At 39.1% G+C, this 20088-nt stretch overlaps 1 protein-coding gene across 1 annotated transcript in view; it reads right to left on the bottom strand.

The window, feature by feature from the left end:
• Window positions 1–20088, bottom strand: part of INTS9 (integrator complex subunit 9) — a 103545-nt gene that overhangs the window by 33071 nt on the left and 50386 nt on the right. Inside the window, exons 7-8 of the mRNA XM_026518912.4 lie at window positions 4135–4255; window positions 3194–3328 (exon numbers count right to left, since the gene is read on the bottom strand). Coding sequence (XP_026374697.1) covers window positions 3194–3328; window positions 4135–4255 — 256 coding nt within the window. The remainder of the gene's footprint in view (window positions 1–3193; window positions 3329–4134; window positions 4256–20088) is intronic.

The following is a 20088-nucleotide window of genomic DNA, read 5'->3' as shown; positions in this document are numbered from 1 at the left end:
ACTGTGTTTCAAAGTAACACTTCGATGAATTAGTATACTATTATCCTAATGCAAAATAGAAAGAAAAAACAAAGAAAGATTGATTTAAGTATGACTTGAAAAAAGTCATCTAACTCTAAGCCGAATCATTTTGGATGGACTAGAAACAAACCCAAGCACTATAAAACCTTTGGCTGCTTAAATAATGAACATTACGAAGGAAATTATGATATACTTAGAGGTGAATGACAGCGCACTATGTATCAGCAATTGAACAGAGTTAAATGACTAAGAGAGAAACTGATAGGTTTAAGTACACTTATTGAGAAGCACAGAAGGATGGAAACAAATGAGGTAAGTATTAAAAGAAAAGCAACAGAGTAAACCCAAAGATGGGAGGAAGGAAATAATAAAGGGCAGAACTGAGAATGAAAATACAACAAAAACAATTAAAAGCAAAAACTTAGTCTTTGAAGAAAATCAGTAATGCGGACATACTGATCAATTTATTCCAGGAGTGTATTTTAAAAAGAATAAATTGTGATCAAATAAGACTTATCCCAAGACTACAAGGACAGTTAAATGTAAAAAAAGCTAATATTATAATTCACTACATTAATGGTCTAAAGGAAAGAAATCACATGATCATCTCACAGACTCAGAAAAAGCATTTGCTAAAGTACAGCATCTACATTCGATTTTTAAAAATCAGAAAATTGGGAACAGAGGAGAAACTTCTTAACTTGATGGCTAAAAACAAAAGAGTAAGCCATTCTATTTAATGAAAGAAGCTACAAAAGCATTCCCTTTAAAATCTAGAAGAGGCAAAGCTGTCACTGTCATCACTTGTTTACCCAAAACTAGAGTACATAGTTGTAAGCCAGGAAAAGGAAAGAAAAGATAAAAGGACTGGAAGAAAAGTGACAAAATTGTTACTTCTTTGCAGATAATATTACCATCAATAAATAGTAGAATATAAGAATTCAGTATGTTATTGAATATCAGATCAATCACAAAAATTAATGAGATGTTCTGCTCAGTAAAAGCTGGCTCTCTCCTTCCATTTGGGATGCTGTACTTTTGTGGGCCTCAAATCTCCTCTAACTCTCCATTCTTATTCAAGATCATTTTTTTTCCTTCCACTTTGTATTGGTAAATGTTCCCCATAGCTCAGTCTTTCCCCTTCAGCTCAATTTTATTTACCTACTTTAAAAAATATGATGCTCCTCCAATTTGTCTCCAGGTTTGCTTTCACATCCAAGCTCCAGTTCTATATTTTCATCTGTCCCCCGTGTTCACTCAAATCCCTATTCATCACACCCACTACCCCCTCCGAAAACCAGAACCTCCTCTGCCAACTCCTCCTTGTCACTGGATTAGTGTCATCACCACCATTCTCATTCTCACTATCACCTAAGCATGAAATCTTTGTATTTTTCCTCCCTTGAAGACAGAAAGCATTCAATACGTATTTGTTGAATTAAAGACCTGCCAATGTTTTCTCTGTCACTCCATTCTTACCATGTCAAAGCCCCACTCCCCTTGCTTATTAGCTTATTAGATCACTACAGCAGCCAATTCTTCCCAGCTGGGGAGGTCCCACTCAGGTCAGCAGTTGGGCTTTTCTGTAAAGTTTAACTCTAAAGCAGAACTTTGCTGTTACAGTATGCAAGCAGCCATACACAATCCGTAACTAAGTGGATGTGGCTGCACTGCAATAAGACATTATTTACAGAAACAGGTGGCAAGCCAAATTTGGTCCATGGGCTATAATCTGCTGACCATAATCTGCCAACCTATGAAGCTGACAATTAAGTTTTTCCAAACCTAAACTTTTGTTATCCCTGCTAATTCAATATAGAATCCAATTACCTGGGTAAAAGAAAATCTAATTCGTTATCTTTTTTACATACAACACTGATTGCCAGCTAGAAATTAAAATTAATTACTTAGGTATGTTACTCATTACTTTCAAGACTTTATTTTCCCTTTAAATTTACGAACCTTGGAAGCATAATTTACTGGAAATTACATCAGGAGTACTGTAAAGGCTTTGATCTAAGCAGGACAAATCGGAAGAGTTGGCAGCCAAGTAATCTTTCTGTCTTTTACGGAAGAATATATCAAGAATGATAGAAGCCGCCACTAAAGTATTTTGATTCAATGAAGCAGGTTAAGATGACATTGATGGGCTCTTGATTTCAATAAGCAGGAAAGGCCCAGAATCTGCTAGCTATAGGAAAAAATAGCAACTTGTCCCTTCTAGACCTTGAGATGAAACTTGATTATAAGAGAAGGTATGAAAAAAGGCAATACAAAGTGGTAGCTCAGATGCAGCCTCTTGTTCTAGACCTACAGCAGTCATTTTCCCCTTCATTTTAAGATAGGATATGGACTTCCCCAAGTTATCTACATAGGTACCCATCCATCAGGTAACTATCTAATCTTCTCTGCCCCTCCTTTACAAACATGGAAAGAATCAGGATTTATGAAATGAACAATAATACCTAAAAAGGAATAAAGAATACATTTATAATAACGGTTATATACTTAGCTACTTGCCCAATAAGACTGTTAACGAGTGACCAACTTAAATCTTCCATCTACACATTACAATAAAATCCAGGGGTGCCTGGGTGGTGCAGTCAGTTGGGCGTCTGACTCTTGGTTTCAGCTCAGGTCTTGATCTCCAGGTTGTGAGATCTAGCCCCGCGTTCAGGGTTTTAAGATCGAGCTTGTGCTCAGCATGGAGTCTGCTTGAGATTTTTTCTCTCTTTCCTTCTGCCCCTCCCGCTCATGCTCTCTCTCTAAAATAAATAAGTAAATCTTTAAAAATAAAGTAAAATAAAATTCAAACTTCTCATCATGGTCTACAAAGTTCCACATGCCTGGCTCCGCTCATCTCATGGACACCCCTGCTGACTATTCTCGGCATGCTGCAACCACAATGGCCTCTCTGCTCTTCTGAACACAGATTCATGAGCTGGATTTTGCCTGTGGGTCGCCACTGATTCTCTAACACCTAGATGAGTGCTTGATACATAGCAGACCCTCAGTAAAGAAACAATTAACAACAAAAATGAAAAAAAAAAAAAGGATACATGTAGAAACCAAAATTAGGAAGATTTAAAAACAACTGATGATACTCTGGATATATTGTGAATTTGGGTTAAATAACCAAAAAACTGAGTTGTTAAAAGAGAATTAGAATTACCTGGGGATGTGTGGTAAGCAAGGAGGATCCGGAAACATACGATACTTTCTCATAATGGGACTGGATAATCCAGTTGGAGCTTCCAAGGGCATAGCCTGAGCTTAGCGGGGTCACCTGGACTGCACCAAAAAGCTCCTAGAAAAGAACCGCAGTAAGAACATGTGATGAGCTTTCAACAGTACAGTCACACCAGCTAAGTCTTTGCAGGAAAACCCCCCAGAAATATCCTTGTTCACTTAAAGAAAATTTAAAGTAAAACAGAAAGTATAAAGTAAAGCAAACAAACAAGCAAAAAAACCAATGGAGGCCGTCTGGCAGACCCACAAAGCAATCCTACAGTCTTGACTTGCCCCCTCTCTGAGTTTCAGCCTATCCACGTGTACCAGGCACCCAGGCCTCTCTCATCAAAAGACAGAGATGACAGATTACCAGAAAGACCAAAGAGAAAATTACTTGAGTTTTCTTTTTGTTTTTTTACACTAGGCATCAATCTCTTGGTCATTCTATACCGAGTGGCTCTGGACACAAGTTAACAAAAATGGGAACCCTTACTATCAGGTCGGAGTTCAAAAGTTATACTTGCCAAACTGCTTCTTGATCTGTTCTATGCTGTTTCCTATTTCACTTGTCCCAAACCTATAAAGTTGCACCCACTGTTCTAAAGTGAACAGGATGAGATGATTGTTAACGATCTCCTGATCATTACAAGCTGGTCAAGAGAAAGCTGGCTACTGCTGGGGAATGTGAGTGTTAGGAAAGAACACCGACATGAACCTGGAGGATGGAGGATAACAACAGATGCTCTATCTTTTTATGTCATACTAGGTACAAGATTCTCCGTGACTGAATGGCTAAAGAAAGGGAACCATAAGATCTTCCCAAAGGGTAACAATATCAATCGAAAGCATTCATGCATCACTTAAAATCATATTAACACTCACAATTTTCTGAGAATATCCCACCAGCTGGATTTTGCTAAGGGCAGAGTTCACCTCCTGCATCGTATAGCATCTTCTCCAGGTTGATACTTCCACTGCGTCCTTGAGTGGAGAAGGTAACAGCCTGTAAATGCATCACAATGCCAACTTTTTATGTTATCAAGGATTCCTTTCATGTAATTTTTCCATTTCATCTAAGCTGTCCAACTTACTGGCATAGAATTATTTATAGGATTCCTTTATAACCATTTTTTTTCCCATAAGGTTGGTAGTACTGCCCCTTTCATTTCTGATTCTAGTAGTTTGAGTATTCTCTTTTTTCCTCATCAATCTAGCTAAAGGTTTGTTAGTTTTGTTGATCTTTAAAAAAAAAAAAACCAAGTTTTCTCTCTTCTTTTTCTATTTTCTATTCTGTTTATCCAGCATATAACTGGATATTGTGGGGTTTTTTTCTTTTTTTCTTTTTTAAATCTAGTCTGATCATCTCTGCCATCTAGACTATTTAATCCACTCACATCTATTATTGATACAGTTGGATTATGTTTACCAATTTAATTTTTGTTTTCTCTATGTCTCACATCTTTTTTGTTCCTCTGTCCCTCCTTTACTACTTACCCTTTGATACTAAGTGAATATTTTCTGATGCATCTTTTAATTTCCTTCACGGTTTTTCACTATATTTTTCTGAGTTATTTCCTTAGTGGTTGTTCTAGGGTTTATCATATACATCTTAACACAGAGCATTTCTATATGAAATTTCAAATTCTCTTTCCTGTTCATGAATGATAAATGAAATACGCTTCATTCACAGGCCTGCAAAGCTATATAAAAGGACTGAGTTAAACATAGTTGAGGCTTGGCATAAAGGAGGAAAATAAAACACAATTTGTGACTTTTCTGATCAGCATCAGGAGCATCCCTTAAAACAGGCAAACAAAACTCTGTTATTAGAAAAACACGGTGTCATTTGCTCTAACAGAATCAGGAATAGACCTGGGAGAGTGACTTCCCTGAGATTCTCTGTTTAAATAGGTCAAGGAACTCTGATCAACTGAAAGTGTGCATTAGCTCTGCTCTCTCTCTCCTGAAATACCACTGAACTAGTAAAGGGCTTTGCACACACACATTAAGACAAAGAGAATGAGAGAAGAGGCAATAGCAACAGCATTTTAGAAAGTGGAAAGTAGGGGCGCCTGGGTGGCTCAGTCGTTAAGGTTCAGGTCATGATCCCAGGGTCCCGGGATTGAGTCCCGCATAGGGCTCCCTGCTCAGCAGGAAGCCTGCTTCTCCCTCTCCCACTCCTCCTGCTTGTGTTCCCTCTCTCGCTGCCTCTCTCCCTCTGTCAAATAAACAAATAAAATCTGAAATAAATAAATAAATAAATAAATAAATAAATAAATAAATAAATCACTGAAGTGTTTAAAAAAAGTGGAAAATAAAAAGACAAATAACTGATTTAGCACACACAGGAAAGTTTAATTCAAATTAATTTATGCTGCAGAACCCACAAAAAGCTCAGCAAGCTGAAACAATAGGCATGTCTGGAAGTGAGGTTGAAGGTGAGCCTAAAAACAAGGGGATTTTTTGGAAAAAAAGAAAAAATACTGATAAGAAATAGAACCTTACGGTTCTCTTCACCTATTCCAGATAGCTCCGAAACTGCCTTTCCCCTCCCAGGCATGTTGTTAGAGGTTATCCTCTGGAGAAATTAAAAAAAGTCTAGACTAGGGGAAACCATCAACTAGAGGCAGCTTTGTTAATAAGCAAATGTTTATATTCCAAGAGTAACAATTTTCTTCTCCTCATATGCCTCCCAGAACACTATCAGTCAGGCTTATATCCCCCGGGGTAGGTGACCGGAAGAAACTTCTCTGAAAAATTTGATCAGCACCAAAGAAAAAAATCAACTAAAATATACTCACACTGAAGGTTTCATGATAAAATGGCCCAACCAGATCACATTATGGTAAAGTCTAGAATTCAACAAGACTCAACTCATGGCACACAGACTTTCTAATCAGTTTTTTACTGTCCAACTCCTAAACATGGGCCAATAACCAAGGATCACCATACATACTTGAGGGAAGTCTCTAAAATGATAAAGGCCAAAACAAATGGAGGAAGGAGGAGATGAAATAAATTAGGCTGGTAGAATAAAACTAAAAAATACTACCATTACTACCCTTAGAGAGATAAATAAGATAGAATGTCTAAGAAATGAGAAGTGACTTCTATTTAAAAAAAAAGAGGAGCTTTAAGAGAATAAAAAAACTCTTGGACATAAAAATATGACAGCACACAGACAATGAAAGCATGCCAACGAAACCTGTCAAAATTCCAAAATGAATTAAAAACATGAAAAAATTATCTAAGACACAAAAGAGTTACATAAAAATCAGAAGAGCTTCAAAACAAGGTGGTAGAACTTAATAATTAGAAATTTTAAAAATTTATTCAGAAATGAAGATTAAACTAATAGAAATACAAGAGTGGATAAACACACAACAGCTAATGCCATAAGAAGAACATAGGAAGAAAACATTAAACACTAAAAAGGTATGAAGAGATAAAAAGAATTTGAAAGAAAGTGGCAGATAATGAAGACAGGGATGGAAGAAGCAACACACAGAGAAAAGGAGACCCTAACAGAAATCCAAGCAAGGGAATAGAACAAATACTAAAAACTCTAATTGCTAAAATAAAAAGAAGCCTGAAATTACATACTGAAGGGACACATTGCATACCTGAGAATACTGACCCAGAAGAACCAACACCAAATATATTCTGGGAAAATATTTACACTATAAATAAACTTTTGGGCAGCTAGGCGAAAAGAGCGAGTGACTTACTAAGGAAAAAATATGATACCAGAGTTTCAACAGCAATGGTGTTTTACTCAAAGAGACTAAAATATTTAAGACATTCAAAGAAAGAAAATGCAAGCCAAGGATTATACAATTAACAAAACTGACTTTCAAGGTTACAGAGCACAGACAATTATTAACTTGCAAGAACTCAGGGAATATTGTTCTCACGATCCCATCCCGAGATATCTTCTGAAGAATACGTTTCAGATAACCTAAATGACTACAGGAACATTGACACATCAGCTGGTAGTGAGCTTGAAACATATAGTTATGTAGAAGTAAGACCAAATGAAGATTAAAAGAGAAGAGAGGATAGTATGTAATGGCTGTATGTTCTGATAATATAAATATAACAGGAGCATGAAAAAAAAGGGGAGGAAAATACATATGCTCTTTCCTCCAAATGATGACTTAGAAACAACTAATCCAGGAGTAATGAGCATTGTTAGCAACCAGAGTGGGAGCTTAAAATTCCATTTTCCACTAAAAGAATACAGAGTTTTTTAGGGAAATGGATGATTCCAGATTTAGGGCAGGGAATGTACAAGAGGAGTCTTAAACATCCTGTTACAGTACATAGCAAGGAAACAATCAAAGGGTACAAAGGTCACAATAAAAGGACACAGGGGACAGCATGAAGAGGCTCACTGTCTAAAGATGGGATAATCTGAGCTGCAAAAAAGACAATATTGCAATGGGTCAAAATCCATGATATGTGTGTCAGAGTGGGTTGTAATTAGACTGGGACACAGAGAGGGGCTTTTGAGTTACTGAAAATATTCTATTTTAGACCTGGGTAGCACTTATAAGGATTGTTGCTTTATAACATTTATTAACTATATATTATTATTTTTTGTTTTATATTACAATAAAAAGGTTAATTTAAAAAATAAAAAAAATTATGCCAAAATAAGAAACTATGACAGCAGAAATGAAAAACTCCTGGATAGGTTGGGAGGTAAACAGAATTTCTCAGGCAGAAGAGCAAACAAAAACAAAGAGATGGAAAAGAGGACAGAAAAAAATCTGAGTTCCAGTCTAGGAGGTTGAACATCTAAGCAGTGAGAGTTCCAGAAAGAGGGAACAAAAAACATGAGGGAGAAAAATTTAAAAACTAAATATATTAAAATGAATAAATAAATAAATAAAAATAAATAAATAAATATATATATTTTGCCAAAATTGAAGTTCATTTTTTAGACTGGGGGTCAGCAAACATGTTTTGTAAAAAAGCCACAGATATTTTAAGCTCTGTAGACCACGGTCTGTCTCACATCATTCAACTTACCTGTCTGTGTAATGCCATAGACAATATGTAAATGCATGAGTGTGGCTGTGTGCCAATAAAACTTGACTTATAACAACTGTGGCAGGCCAGATTTAGCCCATTAAACAGGGGTTTGGTCACAATTGGAACCTCTGTTCTAGATAATAAGGACCCACTAAGTACTCAGCGCATGAGTGAAAACTATCCTTTACTAAGACACAGCATCATGAATTTAGGGAACAAGAGGATTCTTAAAGTTTCCACAGAGGATTAAGTGGGATACATACCAAAGATCTAGACTCAGAATAGTACTGGCCTTTTCAACGGCATTTCTGGAAGCTAGAGAAAAATGTATCAAATCTGGATTTCTATCCATTGGAGGGTGAAGGTAGAACAAAGGCATTTTAGACATGCAGGGTCTCAGAAAACTGACCTCCCATGTACTCTTCCTCAGGATGTGCCCGGCAAAATGAAGGCACAAACAAGAAAAAGACCCAGGAAACAGAGCTTCCAACAGAAGAAAGGTGAAGATATCTTCAGGATAGTGATGAAGAAAATCCTAAATCTTGAGCAGCAAGCTCAAGAACAGCTGGGATCAGGCTGGGGAGAGAGAGGAGGCTCTGGGAGAGGATTTCCAGGAAGATAAAATTGTTACAACACCCACTGAGTTTGAAAACACTGAGGAGAGACCTGTACAAATGGCAGAGAGGCTGGAGACAAATCAGTAAGAAGTACATAAGAAACGAAGCAAATATGCAAACAAGATCATCATTAACTCAAGGGAAAACAAAAAGTTGTGCAAGAAAGAAAAAATAACCCTAACAATGTCATGTGGCCAGTGAGTTGCATTTATAGTCATAATAACGTAAATACCAAATAGAGGTTTAGCTAACCTAGCACATAGGTCACGTTCCAATTCTCTTCATCTGTTTCTCCAGCAACAAAATACTAATAATTCTTCTCTTTACTTTCCGCATAAACAGACATATGAAGATTTTATTTCACTTATTTGTCCTATGTACACTGGATTGGTTTAGGTTTTACAATATTTATTCAATAAATATTTAGCCCCGACTATGGCCATAGCATTGAAATCCTGTAAGGGATATTAACAGGAATAACATAAAGGCCTCTGCTCTAAGGAGCTTAAGTCTAGAAAATTTTTACAATGGTACAAGGCAATAAAGAGATGTCAAAAGCCCTGAGTCATCCCTGCCTGCAGACTTGCCCTTCCCTCACAGAAGGGTCTAAATGATATATTAAAAATGCAAATCTCAACACACACACACCCTCTCCTCCTTCACTATAATGGCTTTCCATTAAATTCAGTTTAAAATCCAAGGCTCTTAGCATGACTTTATAAGGCCCTTCTTTATCTGGGTCCTGCCTCAGCCTCTGTTCTATATACTGAGCTATAAACAGCTCTCTTGGTGCCGGGCTCCCTGAAGCCTGTAACCCACCCCCTATTGCCTTCTTCAGATTTCGTGTGGACAACACTTACACCTTTAAAATCTAGACCACTTGTCACTTTTTCTCAGGTCTTGTGTCAGCAGTCAAGGCCAGGTGCACATTCTGTGTGCTCTTTGGGAACGTGGACTGACTGTGTATCAGAGACAGGTGAGTGGCACAGAAGGCCCCTCTGGATGGCTACCGGTGGGGGCTGCTGCTACTGCTTCTCTTCTTCTTCCACATTCCTGCTGACTCTCTGCCAATGGCTTGAGGAAGGAGAGGTGTCTCTCCGAGGCACAGGATGGAAAAAAACAGGCTTTATAGACTTGTCTGCACATAAATTCCAGTGTTACCTCTTCACCTCAGTTTACTCATTTGTGACACAGGGAGAGTAGCACCTTTCTTTTAGAGTTGTTCTGTGAGGGGTAAATGACATAACATATGTGAGTGTCTGGCATGGAACAGATGCTGAAAAAGATGGTCTCTAACCGCCCCCCCCCCCCATATGCAGCCAGCACAGCTCCAGGAGTATATGCAGTTTCCCACAATACCATAGTAAATAAACTTCAACTCAGATGAATTACTTCAATGAGCAGCAATGACTTTGAACTTGAGTGGCCCAAGCACGGCTCTACACGGTCTCAAGGAAAAACCTAAGCTACTCTTCTGCTTTAGCTCCTCCTTTAAATTCCTCGGGATCAGGGAGCCCCATGGTTTGGGTCCCCTAGAGCTGACCTTCATTAAAAATAAAGACTTCTTGGGCTCCTGGGCGGTTCAGTTGTTAAGTGTCTGCCTTTGGCTCAGGTCATGATCCCAGGGTCCTGGGATTGATGCCCGCATCGGGCTCCCTATTCAGCAGGAAGCCTTCTTCTCCCTCTCCCCCTGCTTGTGTTCCCTCTCTCACTGTCTCTCTGTCAAATAAATAAATAAGATCTTAGAAAAAAAAAAAATAAAGACTTTTTACTCTGGGCTGGGTAGGAGCAGAAGGGTTTCTTAACTTTATGCCAGAGCTGGAAGGCTATTATGGGAGTGGCCTGAGAGGGTGGGGAGGATGATACATAACACTTGCAGCCCAACCACATCTTTCAACCTTGTTGAATTTGTCTGACACTGCCCTCAGCTGTGCCAAGCTGCTGCAACTGAGTCACCTCTGCTAGAGGGTGAGCAAAAAGTCATACACAAGGCTGGAATAGACCCCCTCCTCCCTCCCTCCCTCCCTCCTTTCCTACCTCCCTAGCCCCTTTCTCTTTCTTTTTTAAATTCTTTATTTAAATTCAATTTAGTTAACATATACTGTATTATTAGTTTTAGGGGTAGAGTTTAGTGATTCATCAGTTGCATATAATACCCAGCGCTCATTATATCAAGTGCCCTCCTTAATGCCCGTCACCCGATTACCCCATCCCCCTCCCACATCCCCTCCAGCAACCCTCAGTTTGTTTCCTAGAGTTGCTTCTTTTATGGTTTGCTTCCTTCTCTATTTTCAACTTATTTTATTTTTCCTTCCCTTCCCCTATGTTCATGTTTTGTTTCTTAAATTCCACATGAGTGAAATCATACGGTATTTGTTTTTCTCTGACTGACTTATTTCGCTCAGCATAATACCCTTTAGTTCCATTCACGTCATTGCAAATGACAAGATTTTATTCTTTCTGATGGCCAAGTAATATTCCATTGTATATATTAGACCCACTTTCTTTACTATGGACTTCCTTCCCATCCCTTGACAACCAGTACTGCCATTACCCAAACAACACCTGGGCTTTACTTTCTTCCCTTGATGGCCCTTCCCAGCATGCGCTCCCTGCTTCCCATGTAGGAAAGTGTCCTACAAAAATTAAGCAGATTAAAATCTGGAGCAGTCTTTCTCCAAATGAGGCATTTGGCTCATGTTTCCACTCTCTGTTAGAGATTAAACAATCATATATTCAACCTCCAGAATAAGCCAGTAAATGCTCTGACCCCTTGGTAAGGGAAAAAGGGAAGCTGATGAAGATGTGAAATATTTACTGCTTCTGTCTTCAACAGTCCAAAACCTACTTCTAGAGAAATTACTGGAGTGTTTCAGGTAGGGAAACAACTTCCTTAAGCAAAGCAAAGGACTTGTGAAAAATTCAGATGTATTTCAACTTAGATCTTTTCTCCTCTTCCCTTCGGGGTAAATGGCATAGAGATAATAAATTTATGTTCTGGAGAAACTAAAGAAAGCATCTGTTTATAGAGAAACATTCATGATGATTTTTAACAACCAGTTTAGTAGAGCAGTGTTGGAGAGAACAGCCTTGTTATATACAACAACAGAAACAGCATTATGTTTTTATTCCATTATCATATTACTCACATAGTAGTATCTTTTCTCATTTTTGTATCCTCAGCACTGAGTGGTACCCAACACAAAGGACACAACATCTGTTCATTTGTTGCCCCAGGAAAGGTAGGAACCAGTAAGCCAATTATTAACAACTTCTGTCTGCAGTGCACCAGTAAGTTTGATTAGAGGTGAACCTTATGACAGTGTGTGAGGAGGTGAAAACTTTAGGGAGGAACCACCCAGTAAGCCAGAGGAGGAAGGCTGTGCAGGTCCCAACGACTCTGGTCTCAAACTCAGTGTAGGGTTTTGTGGCTGGCAGCTCCGGACATGGCTCCTAAGGATCCCCGCCTTTTATATTCATCCCTTTGTGTAGTCCACTCCCCCGGAGGGTGAGCTGAACCTGGGGTTTTCTGTTAGTGAAGAGAATATGACAAAAGTGAAGGGATGTCACTTCCAAGATTAGCTTACTAAAGACTGACTTCCGTCTTGCCCATATTCTCTCTCTTGCTCACTCTGATGAAACTGCTGTGAGATACTTTGTAGAGAGGTCCACACACAAGGGCCTAAGGCAGGCTTCAGCCCATCACCCCTGTGAGTGAATCCTTCCAAGGGGAGCTGGAGATACCTGCAGCCCTTGTAGGAGACCCAGAACAGAAAACCCAGTGTTTTTAATAAATTATACTTTTTTGGGCCATGTTCTTAGAAACGAAGCCGTGTTTCAATACCTTAGCTAAGTTTGGGCTTTCCTGAGGTCTCCTCAATGACATTTTTTATAAACTCTAATTGTGGAACTCCTGTAGAAGGGTATTCTTCATATCCGATTTAAGTCTGATTTTTGCTTATTTTCGTTGTAATATTGAGCAATATTCAGCAACTTAACCTTTTCTTCTCACCATATTTCTAAACTGAGGGTAAAATACTTCCTTCAAAGACTGTTGTGAGGACTACAGCAAATGGGTAAATATAGATGTATACATATTATTATTATAGATATGATAATCAGTGTTTTATGAAATTTGGCTTCTTAAAAAGATCGTTTATTTTAGTTAGAGAGAGAGAGAACGTGAGTGGGGGAAAGGGCAGAAGGAGAGGAAGAGAAGCAGACTCCCAGCTGAGCAGAGCCCAACACAGGACTCGATCCCAGGACCCTGAGATCACGATCTGAGCTGAAATCAAGAGTCGCCACTTATCCAACTGAGCTATCGAGGCGCTCCTGAAATTTAGCTTTTTTACAAAATTCAGTGACTTGAACATCCCCCCTTCACACTTATGCTTAATTCTTTGGGTATCTTATTCTGGTAACTTACACTGACTGCACTACTTTCAGATTTAAAACTAATCATTTGCCATTTCTCTATTTGGAAATATCCAGAGGTTTCCTTTTTCATATAGGTTTGGTGACAAAATTTTCACAATTCTGGTGAATTTCCTATCAGCTACAGAAAAGATTCAAACTAGGAATTAGTCAAATATACTGCTGGCTTTTTCAAAAGACCAAAGTTTCAATATTCTTTTGTATAATGTTAATTTCCAATTCTTTTCTCTCCTTCCTGGCATGCACTGGCTGATTTTAACCAAGCCGGTCACCTCTCAATCATCATGCCACGTTGCCATGTTTTTGCCCATACCCTTCCCTTATCTTAGAATCCTCTCTTTCCTCTTTGAAACCCTACTTAATCTGCCAAGCCCAGGCTAAGTCTTGCCACTTAGTACATAATCTTTGCTTGACAAGCTCCTTGGGTACAGGGACTATGTCTTAAACTTTTTTGGGCATTTTCTTGATGCCAGGCATTTAGCAGTTAATAAATAAATCGTCTGAATTCCATTATTTATACCCGCAAATTCCTTTTGCTAACACCCTTTTCTTACTCCTTTGAGAAATTAAGTCACTTTGTCACTATTTCCTGCTATCTCCTGACATTCTGTCTAACCTAACTTTCCCTAAAATTCTGCTTATGCTTACTTGAGGCCATAATTATGGAGAGGCATTTATAGAGCCATTTGAAGCCATTAAGATTATTGGCTGATTCATGATAAGTTGGAAAAGGAAACCCAGTGGGAACTAGTTCTAATTTTTCTGGCTTTCTGATTTATCAAAGTCAAGTTCTCAGAGTCTAAATGTTTAATAAGTACTTTCTAAAAGATTTCATTGTTTGTTTTTTCTTATCACACTTGAGTGCTTAATAAACTTTCCCCCAGCGCTGACATCATGCCAGAGCTCAGCTGTCCTTTCTTCCATGCTACCAGCATCCAACAAGCAGCAAAGACCATGTGTTTGTGTTAAAGAGTAACACTTTTAAGTCCACAGGGACCACTTAAAAGCTTATAGATAAAACATTAGCTGGTTTTTTTTTCAAAGTGTGTGATGAAGGAAGGAATCTGCAAAATGAATGTAAGAACAGAATATAAAGAATATAAGAAAAGTCTTTTTCCTCTCATTACAGCAAAGTGTGCTTAATATACACGTGGATGGGCTGGAGTGGAAATGTGTTAGCAAAGTGATGACCTTTACAGAATTTACCAAAAAGAAGCCTGATAATCAAGCATTTCTCAGTATTAACCTGAAACTATATAATGCCTGATTTTTGTTTTAGATCCATTTATCTCTAAAAAGCACAAAGGCAATTGCTCAGGCTACCAAAGCACAACAGAAACAATTCTCCAGAATACCTGAACTACCTCTGCTTTGATTCTATTCTTATCAAAAAACCCCTCTTATCTATAACTTAATCTCTTAAGTGAACTTGCTGACCAGACCAGAGTGTCCTAGATAGATGAACCTTTTTAGTTCTGCAGCCAGGCAGATGTCTCAGTATAAAGTAATTAAATGGGATTTTTGTTTGTCAGTCAATATCCTGGGAGTTTAGTTAGCCCGAATCAGTCCCTCAGAGGCTAATCAACTCTGAGCGAAATGAAATGATTAAGTTTCTGGAACTGCAAAGCTCAAGGACAAGCGGTGATGACTTCATCGAAGTAGTGCCACTCTAGAAACGCCGGCTGAAGGAGCCTCTCCCTTGGACAGCTTTAAAAACTGTAACCTAAGTGAACTTAGAGACACTTGAATTCAATTCCCTTGTTTTACAAAAAAGGAGATTGAGTTCCAGCGTCTGGATGACAGCGCTAAGAGAAGGCAACAGGGGGATCAGAAAAATGGTTTTCCTTCTCTTATGCTACGTTGCTTCCATCAGGAAAGGTGGCGTTTAAAGATAAATTAGGCTGTGGAAGGCAGATGTGTGCTGATTACTGAAAGGGTGTTATGTGAGCCAAGTGTATCATTAAAAGGGAAAAGGATGCGGGTATTTACAGAGCACCTACTATGTGCCTGGCGCTGTTTTAAGGACTCTCATGCTGATTTAGTCCTCACAGCAACCCTGCAAAGTTGCTAATATTATTCTTATATTATAAATGAGGAAACAGAGCCTAGAAGAAATAAATTGCTAGAGCTACTGAAAAGAAGATATGAAATTTAAACACTGGTCTATTTGATCTCCAAGCCCATAGCTTTAATTTTCTCCCTATCATATAGTTAGACCTGATAAATTCCTCTATAAATACCCATGAAACATCAGAGCAGAGGAACTTCAACTACGTCTTCTTTCATGTCTTCTATAAGGTATGAACCCACATTTTAAGCTCTGACTACTGAAAACTGTCATAACATATCAGCCAGGAATATATCGGTGCCCAATTCCTTAATGCTTGCAAGACGGTTATGACAATATTCTGTAATGATTTATCCTTAATTACAACTGTAGACTTCTAGTCTTATACAGAAAAATCTTAGCTGATGGTTTAGTTTCTTAAGTGGAATATTCTGCTTTAAAATTTTCTATTACAAACCCTAAACTTTAATGTGGGTATGAGAAAGTCAGAGACTCAAAAATTACATTGCAAAGGGAGTCTCCTTTTCTTACCCTTCAAAATCTCTTTTTCAAGAGGAGTAAACTAAAGCATCAAAATGAGGAAGAAAGATGGCTAACTTCTAAATAAATCTCAAGGAGCAGTGTCAACTGAGGCAGGGAGTCAGACAGCTGCCAAAAAGCAAGAGTAATAGCTTCTTTTGGTATACATACTAATACTAAATCAAATGCTAACTCAAACTAACTTCAAATGATTTAAGAGAATTTGTCAGATCCCTTTGACCAATGAGTCTGAAAGATTTTAATTTATTATTTTCTTTAGTTCACGGTCTTATTAAATAACTTAAGCTACTAAAATGTATCACTTCTAGGCACTTAACCAAGAGACAGCCTGTGTAAAGTTTAAGTCAAAAACCGGGGGCTTGAGTCTCCAATCCAACTCAGAGGTGTTTTGCTTGGATCATACAGGATTTTATTTTAACGTGTGAGCCAACATTTTAAAAAGATGAAAAAAAAAATCACATTTAAAACATCCAGATTTTGAGTTTCTCTTAAAAAAAGAAAAAAAAAGGGAAGATTTGGCAGCAATGGGCTCACGTTTCCATATGGCCATAATCTGCCGAAACTGTGTGTCAGCTGCCCCTGTAGACGGGTGTGGTCGCTGGTCCACAGTTACCTGAGGTCCACCTCGCTCCTGTATTGACCTTCCCCATCCCCAGAGGCATTGGAGTTTGTGATCCCTACCTGAGACCCCTCTTGACAAGGTGAGTACAGGAATTAAAGAGGAAAAAAAAAAAAAGGAGGGAATGAAAAAATAAGACACAGCTCATATCACTTGGGAAAAATGTCAATGTAATAGACAGCAAAAAACAGTGTTTCTCGATTTAGTTTTGCCACAGTACTTTGGGACACTAGATAGAAACTGGAGTGTGACAGAAATTTTAAAGTGATGTAAATCCTTCAGCATAAATGTTATTCAAATGAAGCACTTTTAGTATTCTGGCCCAAGGTTAAATTCTAGGTGAATATTTCAAAAGAACTCTTTTGTCTGATGTCAATTACAAAATAGCTCTTCAAATTCCTCTACCACTTGTAATATTTATGCTGAGTTTATCCAGGAGAAAAAGAGGACACAGCTTGCTTGGTTTGGTTCTCTAACACCGCAGCATATTCTTTCCAATAATTAGACTCTTTTTTTTTTCTCTATCAATAACTGTGGCTCATTTCGTGCTCAAAAGCCAAAGCAAAATACTTGACCAGAATCAGAAATCTGGTTACGATATATGAAATAGGGAAATAAAGTCTTCTCCAATAGTGCAGGTTATTCTCCTTGCTCCTCTACCAAGTTAGCTTTTAACAGTTTCAGATTTTTGCCCACCAGGTGGCGAGACAGCAAATTCAAGATTTTATCTCAAGGAGCACCCTTTTTTAAAAGGGAGATTTTCTAAGCACCTTAGGAAATAACTTTCAGGCTCCCCCCTGCAGCCCTGTCCTCCCCGCCCTCTGCTCCTTCCAGTTCAATTCACCCTTCTTCCTAATAAACGATGGCACTTCTTTTGTAAACCAGTTATCTTGTTGTATTTTACAAAGAATGGGAGGCAAAGGAAAACTGCCAAGGACTCTGCCCAAGGTCATAGAAGAAAAGGCAAAATAAGGATGTGGGACTTCCTAAGACTTGGCCCAGGGTTTGGGAACCAGGAAACAGTGACCTTTGAACATCACCTCTGGTGTGCCAAAATTATTTGTGGCAGAATATTATAAAGGGTATAAATTTAAAAGGAGGAAGTAAGGGAAGCCAAGGCGTACATGTTCCATGGGGAAAGAAAACAAAGTCTTAAAATTTCTCAGGAGGGAAATGTGGACAACTAGGTCTGATGTGGTCCAGTGGATACCTGGGAGAGAGAAAAAGAGGAAGGAGGGATAGCAATGGGCAGGAGGAAAGGCAGCTGAGAATAAGAATGCAAAATGAGAAGGGAAAGGGACCTTGTCATAAGCAGGAGTGTGGTCAGATCAAGGAAGTCATTTGCATACACACAGAAGACTCAGACGTGTGTGTGTCCAGAAAACATTTCCCACCACGAAGACATATGGACACCATATCCCCAATCAAGGAAATGGAGACACAAAGAAGATCCATAAAACAGAAGAGAAAACGTGCAGTTACACATACTTCCCCCTTCCCTTACATGTAGGGGCTCACACGCACTTGAGAAGAGACGTGTGTGCCCAAGAGGCAGCCCAGCATAATGGTTAAAAGCACAAACTCTGGAACTAGACTAGACTTGCTGCCTGGGTTTGAATTCAAACCTTACTGCTCACTGGTTGGCTGACCTTGAGCAAGTTACTTAACCTGTTTGTGGCTGTTTTCTCTTCTGTAAAATGATGTTAAAGAATTACAGGAGTTAAGTAAAACATTGAGAATAGTGTCTGGCACAGCAAGTGCTATGTAAGTTAAATAGAACAAGTAACACATACACAAAGGAATGCAGAGAGGACACTCAGATACTCAGACTCTAGAACAGTTACAGTATAAAAACAAAGCATATTCTCTTAGCTACAGATATATATTCTTTTTTTTTTAAAGATTTGTTATTTGAGAGAGAGAGAGAGAGAGAGAGAGAAAGCACCCGTGCATGTGCAGGAGGGGAGGGCAGAGGGAGAGGGAGAAGAAGACTCCCGCTGAGAGCAGAGCCCGACTGAGATCACGACCTGAGCCGAAGTCAAGAGTAGGAAGCTTTACTGACTGAGCCCCCTAGGTGCCCCTATACATACATATTCTCGTAGAAGGAATATTCACAAAAACTAAGACATTCCAAAGTTCAGATAACTAGACAGCTAACAAATCACTGACCTACGGGGGAAGAGAACTCAATGGCAAGGTGGCTGGAAAAGAGAGGACCTGGGTAGGCACGAATGGGATACCCACTACCTAAAAAGCCAATGACAAGTTTTTACTCCAGACTCTGGATGCGAGGCCTGGAAGGCTGGGACCATGTGGTGCCAGGAGGCAGGGCAGTGGTTGGGAGGCTCAGAGAAACTGCAGTAGGCTAAGACTGGCCAGTGTCCTCCGCTGCCAACTAAATATGAGAGCATGGAAGCAGAATGGAGCTGCCTCCTTCCCTCCGCCATTATAGTTCTACTTCTGTCACCTCTTACAATCTGGTTTTTGTTCCCAGTACTCTACTGAAACTAATCTCTCTAGGATTTCCATAACCAAGGGTCTCATCTTCATTTTATGGGATATTTCTGCAGCATCTGATACCACTAGCAAGCCCGGGTTTGGAGAAACTTCCTTTTCCCCTTGGCTTCCACTCAGCTCTCCTCTTAACCTTCCTAAGGATGACTTCACAGCCTCTTTTATAGTTCTTACCAATTGTTTTCAATTCTGTCTTAGAAATTTCTTTTAAGTCAGACTCTTCATGCTCACCGCTATTACCTCAGTTCAGGCTTTTGTTCTCCCTCGCGTTTCTGATAGTCCTACCCCTGGTCTTCTGCCCCGTCTCTGCACCCCCATCCATGCCCCACGCTGCTTCCAGACTTACTTTCCCCCAAACAAATATGTGATCACATCGCTCTCCTCCTTATAAACCACAGAGGGACTCCCCCCACTCTCCATATTATAAAGCGCAAACTTTACACATCAGATTCTTCATTATCTTGCTCCAATATACCTCTCTAGTTTCAACTCTCACCTCTCCTCTCTGCTTTCCCACTCTAATCCACCCTGTACTTTTCCCTGGTCCCCAAATATACTATTATCCCCATCATGCTGTGCCTAGATGCACTTCCTGACCTTTTCTATCAGGAAGAGTCCTTTTCTTCCTCCAAGACCCACTTTCATTGTCATCTCCTAAGGAATGTCCTCCTCAGCTTCCCTACACAGAAAGTTCTTCATTTTCCGAGTGTCTACAGCACCGTGACAGGCACCTCTTACGATATATGCCATCCAAGACTATAATTTACTTGTTAATGGTCTGATTTCCCATCAACCCCGGAGCGCCTCAAAGACAGTGCCAACTGTTTTACTAATTTTTAAAAACTCAGACCCAGCACAGTACCTTGGACATGGCACAGTTGCCTCTCACAGTATGTTGGTACAATCAAACATAGCCTTTCCCTAAAACAGGGAAAAGAGAATCTCCAGTTCTAACAGTACAAATGTTAAAGCATAACATAAGAAAACAAATGAGACTGTTTTGCAAA

Source organism: Ursus arctos, unplaced genomic scaffold (genome assembly GCF_023065955.2).
Source record: "Ursus arctos isolate Adak ecotype North America unplaced genomic scaffold, UrsArc2.0 scaffold_11, whole genome shotgun sequence".
Lineage (NCBI taxonomy): Eukaryota > Metazoa > Chordata > Mammalia > Carnivora > Ursidae > Ursus > Ursus arctos.
Note: the sequence above shows the minus strand (reverse complement) of the source record. Positions and strands in the feature narration are given on the sequence as shown.